General features: G+C 53.5%; 1 protein-coding gene across 1 annotated transcript; it reads left to right on the top strand.

Moving 5' to 3' along the window:
• The first annotated feature begins 646 nt into the window (after nucleotides 1–646).
• ZBTB32 (zinc finger and BTB domain containing 32) lies at nucleotides 647–10,393 on the top strand. The gene is made up of 6 exons (XM_036832892.1): nucleotides 647–673; nucleotides 7,838–8,823; nucleotides 9,080–9,153; nucleotides 9,271–9,339; nucleotides 9,463–9,627; nucleotides 9,813–10,393. The coding sequence occupies exons 2-6, from the start codon at nucleotides 7,937–7,939 to the stop codon at nucleotides 10,091–10,093; spliced, it is 1,476 nt and encodes a 491-aa protein (XP_036688787.1). The 5' UTR covers nucleotides 647–673; nucleotides 7,838–7,936; the 3' UTR covers nucleotides 10,094–10,393.
• The last annotated feature ends 145 nt before the right edge of the window (nucleotides 10,394–10,538 follow it).

Raw genomic sequence — 10,538 nt, 5'->3', positions numbered from 1 at the left:
TGTCGGAGTCCCAGCAATGCCCATACTCACTGTGGAACCTGAGACAAGTGACTTCACCTCTGACCCTCAGCGTTTAACCCGGCTAGTAATAGACCCCCTCACAGAGCTATTTAGAAGGATTCAGTGAGATGATGCACAAAGCGTGGTACATGGAAAGGTCTGTTGTTACTACTACTACAGCGCCCGTCTTTCCCCTGCTATTTTAAGGGTTATCTCCCGCGTGCCAGACACTCGCCTTAGGCGGTCTCGGTTCCCACTGTCCTAAGCTCCTCTGAGTCGAGTCACGCCCTCCTCAGCAGGGCCCCTTCCAGCTCCTCCCCCCACCCCACTCTCCATCCCCATTTCCCCACTAGCCGTGGGGAAGGAGACGCCAGGCAACAGTCGCCAGAACCCCGAAGCTGAGCAGAAGCAAAGGGACAGAATTCTAACCGCCGCCCGAAACCGTTGGGCTGGGCTCCCTCCTCCCGGTCCCCTGATCAATCAAAGGCGAAGAAGCAAGCTTCGGGACCAATCAGAAGTGGAAGCGGTGGAGCAATGCCCGCCTCCTTAAAGCGCCCTCGCGCCTGATTGGATGTGTCCAGGCTAAGCCACTTAGGAGTGGGGCCAGCTGATCGACGGTGCAATGGCAGCGGGGCCAGGGGAAGAAGGGAGGCAGTCGGCCAGCCACAGATTGGTACGGTGTGTCAGCACCAAAGCCCTGCCTAGTCAGAAAGCCCGCTGGCCGGGTTCTAACCCCGGGCCAGTTAATGGTGGGGCAGCGTAATGGGTCGTCATTCTCTTAACGGTGTGGGGGGGGGGGTGGCTGGTACATGAAGTACGCAGTTAATCCTGACTCAGCAGACAGTTGAGGCGTCATCGTGTATTTGAAGCGCCAGCATCTAGGCCAATGAGGGGGGTCAAGGCACTGCCCTCTCTTGTGTCTTCCCTGTCCCCGCATACTTCCGGGTGAGGCAGGGTGCGTTCTGCAGCCAATTAATGGTGGTGCAAGGCAAGAGGCGGGAAAGGGGAGCTGCCCACAGGCACCCAAAGCCTGATGGCCTCCTATCCAATCCCAGTCACTTCTCCACAGATTGTAAGGGGTTGAGAGAAAGGTGAACCTCGTTTGCAACGAGGACTACACAGGGTAGAAAGAAAGAAGCAAGAAAGCAGTGGTATCCCTGAGCACTTGCGGAGGGAGCCTCCTGCAGGTGAAGGAGGTTCAGGCCCCAGTCTCTTCATAAACAGGGTGGGACAGAGCAATCTCCGCAGCCAGAAAGCATTGAGGACCCGCTGGTGGATGATATCTCAGCCTTAGAGGCCTGAAGCCTAAGTCCGCGAACCAATCAGATTTAAGGCCCTGTCCCTCCACAGCGCCAGCCAGGTGGACGCGAGCTCGGCTCCGCAGCCAATCAGCGGAGGTCGCGAGGCAGAGCTGGGGACCCGGGGGCGGGGAGGGAGAGGGGCGGGGGTGGTGAGGAGTGGAGCTGTCCTAGGTGCCTCCCAGGCTGTTGAGATCCCTCAGCCGGCGGGAGACAGGAAAGAGGGTGTGGCCAGCACTGTGGCCAATCAGCGTCTGCCTCGGGATCCAGGGCGACCAGCGAGCTGTGCACGCGGCCCGGCCTCGAGCTCCGAGCCTCGCGCCGCTCCACTTTTTAACGGCCACTCGGGCTTGTGCCGCCCTGAGTGTATGTGAGGCGGAGTGAGGAGAGGAACAGGGCCTGAGTCGGTGAGTGCCATGGATTTTCTTTCTTTTCTTCGGGCTTGGGCCTGGCCCAGGCAAAGCTGAGGTATGGGGGCTTGAGTGGTGGCCCTGAGGATGAGGATCGGGAAGTGGGGGTGAGGGCGTTAGGCTTTGGGGACTCCCTCTTCCCTGGAGAGGCTGGAAATGGGGCCTCCTGGGTACCGTTGGTCCCGGCTGGGTAGAGACCAGGCCGGCATGTCCCTAGTCCCTAAGACAGCCTGATTTGGAAGTGTGTTGTGGGGCAGGCGGAGGCACTTGGAGCTCAGTGTGGGGTCACTGGCCATGAGGTATGGCCTCTGAACTATGAGAGGTTGTCCGGGGTCTCTGGACTGAGACTGGATCTGATGACTGGAGAGGTCTGTGACTCTCCAGAGGTTCTTGGGAGTCTTTGACCAAGAAATGAAACTAGTGAGAACTTGAGAAGGTTTTCTGGAGTCTTTGGATCCAGCCTGTTGATGAAGTCGAAAGCCCAATGGGAAGTTGTCAAGAGTCACTGCATCCTGGCTGTGATGGGAACATGTGGCTGCAAGACTTTTGGGGGACTCTGGCTTCCGGGTTGGGGCGCTCGTGTAAGATTTTCCAGTACTGGGTCCAGGTTGGACAACGTGGCCAGGAGGTTAGGGCCGTGGCCTTCTGGAGGTTCCGGGGTGGGGAGGGTGTCTCTGAATCCCAGCAGGTTGTTTGCCCTCCATGAAGTATTATTGTTTTGTGGTGGCTCTAGACAGAACCAGGACTGAGTCGTGTCTGGGGCCTTTTAGTCCCTGTTCCCATTCTTCCGCAAACTGTCTCTGGTCATTCCCAGAAGACATCAGGCTCTAAGCATGGGGCAGCTGCTTGGGGAGGATGGACGTTGTACTGGAGCATAGGAGGTGTGTGAGATATCCTGCTCTTGAGGAAATCACCCAGGTTGTCTTTACTGAAGATCTTTTTATACTTATGAGGCAGGATGTTGATATCTAATTTCACTCAGCTGTTCAAGCTCTACCTGGTACTAAAGCTTTCAGGGTACTTTCATGTACACCCAGAGTTCTTAAACCAAGGGTGGAGGTGCAAGGGGGGAGTCTATGAGTGGATTACAGGGTCTATGAGCTCCTGGAAATAATCCAAAAAACTGTATGTGTGTTGGCGGGGGAGCGGTAAAAGCAGCCACAAGGATGAGGAGTGAAGCCTGTCCAAGGGTGAGTTTCAGAGCAGTCTGTGACTCTCTTGTTATTCATATGCAAAATGGTATGAGAATCTACAATTTTCTGATGTAAAGAGTTGATTCCACGACTTACAATTTTAAAAAGCATAATGACCCCCTGAGAGGTTAAGAACCACTAAAATAAAGCAGGCTCCCATATTATTTATGGGGCTTAGGCAAGACTAGAAATGGAGATTTCCCCTCTTATCCCCACATCTGGTGTTGGCGCATACTTCAAGGTGTCTCACATACTAGCCTGCATGTCCAAGTTCAGTCTACGTGCCCCTCCCACCCAATCAGGGCCACACAATTACATCAATCACACAGCCCACTCGGAAGAGTATAGACCTGGGGCTGAGGCCAATTGTAAACCCGGGAAGTGGGCTATTTGGGCCAGGAGGTCCAGGGTTCCGAGTTCCCAGAGCATGGTCTAGAATTGGGGGCCACAGGTTCCAGGTGGGTACTTCCTAGATACCCTTGGACTCCTCAGCCCATGGGGAGGGACACAACTAGAGGTCAGAGTGGGGCCCTCTGTCTGGATTTGAGGCAATATGGATATTCAATACTGGTCTTGAAAATAGTCCCTATGAGGAAGTTGAGGGTCTCAGAAGAGTTAGCCCCATGTTAGAGCTGAAGAAAAAGGCAGTCCACTGTGAGGATGCAGTGGAACCTAAGTTGTTTTTACTTCTCATCTGGTTCTTTTGCCACTTAATCCATAAGAAGTGTGCTATGATAGGGTCTCTATGACCTAGATTCAGCTCACCTGCCTATTACTATATCCAGATCTTGGGCTATGTAGAACATAGATTTAAGGGAAGAAAGAAACTCATTCATTCTGTGGTGTCTCTCCTCTGGTATGTGTTGGATGTACTTAACTAAAAAGAGTGAACCTTTGAAGATTTATGTAAGGTTTGGATAATCGGTTTTAATCTATATAAAATGCTGTAGGGAGTTTAACCACCTTAATTTGCCGAAAGTGATGTGTTCCTGGGAAGAGTGGAAAATTCATAGAACTTTTCTGAATTGAATCTTGTTTAACCTGGCTTTTGGAGGTACTCAATACCTCAATACGTGAGACCAAGGGAGGATATTTTCATAAAACAGATAATCATCCCTCTAATTAGCATATTCTGATGGTTTAGTTTTAATTATAATATTTGAAGAGACTCTATACTTGTATTGCTGTGTTGACATTTTTACAGCAAGCTGGGTTGTGCCTGAAGGGGCTTATGGTCAAGTCTATCAGTAAGAATAAAAGATATCAGATTTCAAACTTTATTTAGTAATATGAGTATTAGAAAGGACTGAGAGGCAAAAATCATACCTCCTTTTCCCACATTCTTTTCTTCCAATTATATCCTACCTAACCTCTCCCACCTACGGTACCCTCTCCCAGGATGTAGGCTTGTGTCCTCATAACCTGTGGTTTCCTGGCTCCACCCCAGAGAGACAACTGCAGGAGATTCCTACTGAGTCAGCCTGGGAAGTGGAAGGTGGGCAAGGTTTCTGAGGCTGGGGAGGAGAGTCCTTTCAAGAAGAGAAACACAGACTTCCCTGGTGGTCCAGTGGTTAGGACTCCGGGCTTCCAATGCAGGGGGCACGGGTTCGATCCCTGGTCAGGGAAGTTCTGCATGCCGTGCAGCCAAGAAAAAAAAAAAAAAGAAAGAGAGAGAGAAAGAGTCAGCAGTGTCCCTACCCTTCCAAGTCAAAGTGCTATTTGCTTCTGCTTCTGCTACCACTGCTCAGTGCAAGGTGGTTTGGACTGTGCAGTCAAGAATGTCGGAAGGAAGAAGGGCTGAGGTGTAGAGGACCCTAGAGATACCTCTAAGGAGGCAGTCTCTAAAGGGATATCCTTAGATGGGGTAGACACCAAGTGGGAGGAAAGATGGGGTTTCCCAATCTTGGGGGCTTTTGTTCACTGAATGGGGAGTCCCCTTGCCCCTTGCCCTCACTTTTAGGTTTCCTGAAAGCCCGTTGGCACTCCCTGTCAACTGCATAAGAGGATGCTGCCCTTTGAGCACAGCCTCCAACTCTTTTGAACATCAGTGGGCAACCACCAGTGGGGGAGCCGAGTCATGGGCACATGATGTAGGCCTGGGAGGTGAGGGGACCCTACTCCACTGGGTGATGATGTAATCTTCCAGACCCCTATACCTACACTTGGGGTTTCTCCTTCATGGTTTTCCCCACTTATTCCATATCCTCAGGGAGTGTGTATTTCTGTGTTGGAGGAAGGATGTTTCCCTCTGTATACCTACATGTCAGGGATTGGTGCATTTCTGTGTCCAAGTCAAGTGTCTTTTATATGGGTATCTAATGAGTCCCTGGGTGTGGTGGTGTGAGGAGTTAGAAAGCTCAGAAATGGAAAATATTTAACGACCAGAGTAGCAAATGAATACAGCTTGCCCATTTGCATTTTCCCTTTCACTCTGACTCATCTTCCCCTCTCCCCACACTATTATTGCCCCTCCACTAGCCCCACCCATTGGCACACCCTGTCTGATCTAGGAGGGATTAACATCCGTTTGCACCCAAGCTAGAATGAGAGGTAGAGGGAAGGCATGTTAGGTCTGGAGAGAGAGTAGAAGGATGGTCTGAACATTTGGGGGTCCTGGAGCCAAAAGGTGAAACAGGAGTTTTAGAGACATAATATTTGAGTCTAGGAGGGGACCAGAATGTAAGAGAGAAGCCTAGGGGGAAGCAGACTGTGTCTTGTCACCAGAGCAGCCTACCAGTGCCTGACTTGTGAACCTTCCAGTTATTCATCAGGCACATATCATAAGCGATTTAGCAGCACTTGTTCTGTGAATGAAAATTCTGCCACAGGACGAGGAATAATGAAATAGTAAGAAACAGAGAAAGAAATTTGAGTCTCTCAGACCTCATCTTTTCCCCAGGTTAAGGAGTGCGAAAGTGTAAAAAGAGGGGAAATCTCTGAGGACCTTCACCCCCTGGGCAGGAAGTCAAAGAAACCTCGGAGTCCTGATTTCAGAGAAATGTCATTTGTCATCAACCCAGGAAAAGGAGTTTTTCTCTTCGAAGACCACCGCAGGCCCTTCCTGGGGTTGCCCCCATCAGAGCCTGATGGGAGGATCTGAGTCACTCACACACCCAGTCCCCACTGATGGCCCAGATGACAGGGGTCATTCCCACAGAGCAGTTGAGGCTTCCTAGTACCAAGTCAGAGAGAGGGAGGAGGAGGCATGCTTTTGGCCCTCCTTCACTCTCTCCTTAGAATGCAGATGTTTCAGTCCTTTTTACTTTTGAGGTAGTAGAAAGAGCTTCCAGCTGCTAGAGATCTACTGACACCTCTAAGAAACAGAACTAACACTATTTGAATGATGCTATGTACCGAGAAACCACTTTCACATACATCATGTCATTTCATCTTCACCCCACCTCCAAATGAGGTAAGCAGAGGTTATCCCTATTTCATGGATGAGTTAACTGAGGCTCAGAGAGGTGACTTGCCCAAGGTGACTCAACTAGTAAATGGCAGAGATGAGACTCAAACGCAGGTCTGATTATCCCAAAGTTCTTATTGCTTTAGATACACTTCTTTGACTCTAGGAGTTCACAAATGAAATAAGGAGACAGGAGGTTAGGAGGCAGAATACCTGGGCTCTGGAGGGGAGGAGTGGTCTCTCCTGGAGGGGTGAAGCACAGCCAGGGGTATAAAACCACACCCCTTGGGGAACTGTGGCAGACTGATACTTGGGACACCCAATGGACGACTGTGAGGTCAGGGGCGGGGCTAGCTCCAGGGTAGGGGCGCCCAGGAGCCCCAACAGCAGTTCAGAGCATGCGGTGTCCAGGAGGAAGCTACAACCGGTGAGTGGCTGCTTCTCCCCAGCTGAGACTTTCCTCCCACTACACCCCTCTTTCTGTCCACTTCCTGCCAGCCTGTAGCCCTCTCCGTGAAGTGTCCAACTAGTAATCCTCCCTCCTATGGGGTCCATGCTTATGGTGAGCCCACACCTAGGAATATGCCTGCTGGGCACTGCGACACTTAGGTGCGTCTCTTTGTATCTGGGTTCCCAGTTTTCTTAAAAGCCAATGTGGTGGTTTTGATGTGTGATAAATTTCTGCCTTGTTCGGTTCTGTCTTTCTGTTCTTCACTTTTGGCTTATGAAAAACAAAATTGAACCATCTCCTTATCCTCATCTTGAGAGGAAATAGCCTCTCCCTCTATGGTTCCCATTTCCCTTTCTCCGGCTTCCTCAAAGGTCAAAGCCTTCTCCAAAGTCTCTCCATCTTCGGGTGAGGAGCCTTCTCTCCTGTGGCTTCTGACCTGCTCTCTTATCTCACTGCATGGGAGTCTTTGGTCTCTTCCAGTTCCTTCTCTGAGGATGGGTTCTAGAAGTTTCGTCCTCAGGGAGATGATTGATTGATGCCTTAGAGCCTGCCCTCCTGCAGTTACAACTCCTGTCTTGCTGCCCTTTCTTCCTCTCGGAACCCTCAGCTCCACATGATGGGCTTGCAGGGGGAGGACACACTAGCTTTCTAAACTCACCCATGAAGCTGTGTCTTGCTCCATCCCTAACTTCCAGGGCTGACTGGGTTTTGTGGTGATCTTCTTGTCTGGAATGAGGAGAGCCTGACCTACTCAGAGGTCTTTGCCTGCAGACGAGCTTGGAGAAGCAGAAGTATCAGTGTTTGCTATCCTTTAAGTCAGACATTGCCAACTGGCAGGACCCATCTCTACTAGTCTTAAATCCACTACTTGAGATAGTTCTTAACTGTCTGGTCCTTGCTCTTTAAGTCCTGAATTTGGTCTGATTTCCATTCTCCCACCACCCTACCCCCACCCCTGGCCCCTGCTATGATTCTGGATAAGCTCAGGTCCTCTCTCGGGTCAGTTTATCTGCTCCATTCAGGACAGAGAGCTCTGATTCAGAACCAGCAACTCACTCTTTCTCCCCTCACCTCCACAGGCTTGAGAATATGCTGTTCCTCCCTCCACTTTTCACCATGGACCCCACACTGTGGCCCTTCTCTCAGAACCTCTGAGATTGGTACCCAGGCAAGGCACAATGCCCATGTCCCCAACAAGACTGCCTAGTCCCTATGGCTCTGATCGGCTGGTACGCCTAGCAGCCAGGCTCCGGCCAGCACTGTGTGATACCCTGATCACAGTGGGGAGCCAGGAGTTCCCTGCCCACAGCCTGGTGCTGGCAGGTGTGAGCCAGCAACTGGGCCGCAGGGGTCGCTGGGCTCTGGTGAAAGGCATCAGCCCTTCCACCTTTGCCCAACTTCTGCACTTTGTTTATGGGGAGAGCCTAGAGCTGCAACCTGGGGAACTGGGGCGCCTTGAGGAGGCAGCCAGAGCATTAGGGGTGCAGTCCCTGGAAGAGGCATGCATGAGGGCTCGAAGAGATACAGCCAGAGAAGAGGTGGGTCCAGGGCTGAAGGAACAACAGGAGGAGCCAGAGAAACCCACAAGGGATTCTATGAGAGGAGTGGGGGGCTTTGGAGAGAAGCAGAGACCACAGAAGTTTGTTAGAGCTGGTGGGAAAGAACAGGAGACGTTGCACAGGCACAGGCCACCAAGAGAGAGCCCTGAGATGGCAGAGGCAACTCTGGAGGATCAAGGGGAGCAGATGAGACCAGAGGAGAAACTCAACCAATCCCCTGTTGGCCGCAGAGGAGCAAATGGGAAGCAAGAAGTGATCATGTGGGTGAGGGAGAGTCCAGGGGGCTCTGAGGAAAGTCTGCGGGAGTTCCCTGGCCCCCTTCCCCCACCAGGTTCCCTCCAAACCGGCATCACCCCTAGGCCCTGGTGGGCTGAGGCCCCTTGGTTGGGGGAGGGCCAGCCTGCCCTGTGGAGCATCCTGCTGTTGCCGCCCAGATATGGCACTCCCTTCTCCCATAGCACCCCCATGACTGCAGCCCGGCAGGAGGTCTGGCCTCAGGACCAGAGGTGAGTTGAAGAGCCTATGGAAGACCTCCGGTTGGGAAGGAGTGGCTCAGGAGAGGCAGCAGTGAAGGGTGGAAGGGCACCACATCTCTTGTCTCTACTATACATTTCCTGAGCTGGGGAAAGGACAAGAAGCTCCCACCACAGGGAAAGCCAAAGCCCAGCCCCTGAGGACTCATGACACCTCCCTCCCCAGAAAGGAACTGGCCGGGATCCCAGGTGTAGCCAAAGCTGTAACTCTTCCCCATCCCACTCCCAGGATCCCACTGTCCCTGAACCTCCACAAAGGCCTCTGGAACCAGAACCAGTTGGCCTCCTGCAGCCCCACCCCAGGTAAGCCCCTCACTTGCCCTGCATGCACCCTGTAACATGTTCTCTCAGCTGGGGCTGAGGCTGGGGCTCCAGGAGTCCAGCCTGAGCAGAGCCCCTACTTCACTCTGCTCCCTTCAGGTTCCCTCCCCCAGGGCCCCACACAGCTCAGCCCTGGGGAGATGGAAGAGTCTGATCAGAGGCACACAGGTGAGTAGGGTGAAGGCACTTTTGCCTCAGCCCCACTGTAGCCCCTGATGTCTTGCCTGAGTGTTCCAGTGATCCGGCTCTGGGATTCCCAGCCCTGCCCTCCTTTGCCTTTTGTCCCCATAGGTGAACTTGCAACCTGTGTGGGTCATGTGGGCACAGCAAGCCACGCATCTCAACAACACCCTCCCCCACCCCCTCCTGCTCGGTCTCGGCCCTATTCTTGTTCTGTCTGTGGAAAGAGGTTTTCACTCAAACATCAGATGGAGACGCACTACCGTGTCCACACAGGTATGGGCGCCCTGCCCTGTGTGAATTGTCTACCTCCTTCCAAACTCCAGTGGGCCCACTCCTAAGTCCCTCTCGAGTGTCTGGCTCCCCCGCAACGACCTTGCCCAGTTGCCCCAATCTACCCCTAGGCCAGCCTTCGTTCCTTTCTTCTTTCCTTCATGGGTCTTCCCCTCCACCTGCCCTAGGAGAGAAGCCCTTCTCCTGTAGCCTCTGTCCCCAGCGCTCCCGGGACTTCTCAGCCATGACCAAGCACCTGCGGACGCACGGGGCCGCACCCTACCGCTGCCCTCTGTGCCAGGCCGGCTGCCCCAGCCTGGCCTCCATGCAGACGCACATGCGCGGCCACTCGCCCAGCCAGCTCCCGCCGGGATGGACCATTCGCTCCACCTTCCTCTACTCCTCCTCCTCCTCGAGGCCATCTCGGGCCTCGACCTCTCCCTGTAGGCCCCCTTCCTCAACCACCTGACAGGGTGTCAGTAGCTTCTTTGGCTTCAGCCACCGTACAGAATAAAAGATGGGCCGGCGGGCCGGCTAGGCTTCTGACCTCGCACCGCGGCTACGGCAGCCTAGCAAACTCTGCTCCAAGAAGCGTCGCAGGAAGGGCGCCAAGAGCCCTCTCCCAGATGACCGCGGGCCACAGAAACCTGGGCCAGCGAGCCCGTGTGGGGTGAGGGCAGTGAAGTGTGCACGAGTGACGGTTAACTGTGCGGGGACTGGCGGTTCATCACCAAAATAAAGAGTTTCCTGTGCCTTCCTCTCCGGACCAGAAAGCCGAGTCCGGACTTCAGCCTGCGCGCGGGGGACAGCCTTGCCCCTAGTCCTGTAGCGGCCCCTGGTGGTTCAGCGCGGCGGCCACCTCCTCCGTCTCCCGGGGCTCCCTGTCCTTCCCCGGAGGCAGCGGGCCGCGAGGA

The sequence above is a fragment of the Balaenoptera musculus genome, chromosome 19, assembly GCF_009873245.2.
Source record: "Balaenoptera musculus isolate JJ_BM4_2016_0621 chromosome 19, mBalMus1.pri.v3, whole genome shotgun sequence".
NCBI classification, from domain to species: Eukaryota; Metazoa; Chordata; class Mammalia; order Artiodactyla; family Balaenopteridae; genus Balaenoptera; species Balaenoptera musculus.
This window is presented reverse-complemented; position numbering and strand designations above follow the sequence as displayed.

Coding starts and splice junctions, on each gene's coding strand:
- ZBTB32 (XM_036832892.1), top strand. CDS start 7,937: ATGCCCATGTCCCCAACAAGACTGCCTAGTCCCTATGGCTCTGATCGG. Junction 9,340..9,462: donor GTCTGATCAGAGGCACACAG/GTGAGTAGGGTG, acceptor TTGTCCCCATAG/GTGAACTTGCAACCTGTGTG. Junction 9,628..9,812: donor GCACTACCGTGTCCACACAG/GTATGGGCGCCC, acceptor CACCTGCCCTAG/GAGAGAAGCCCTTCTCCTGT.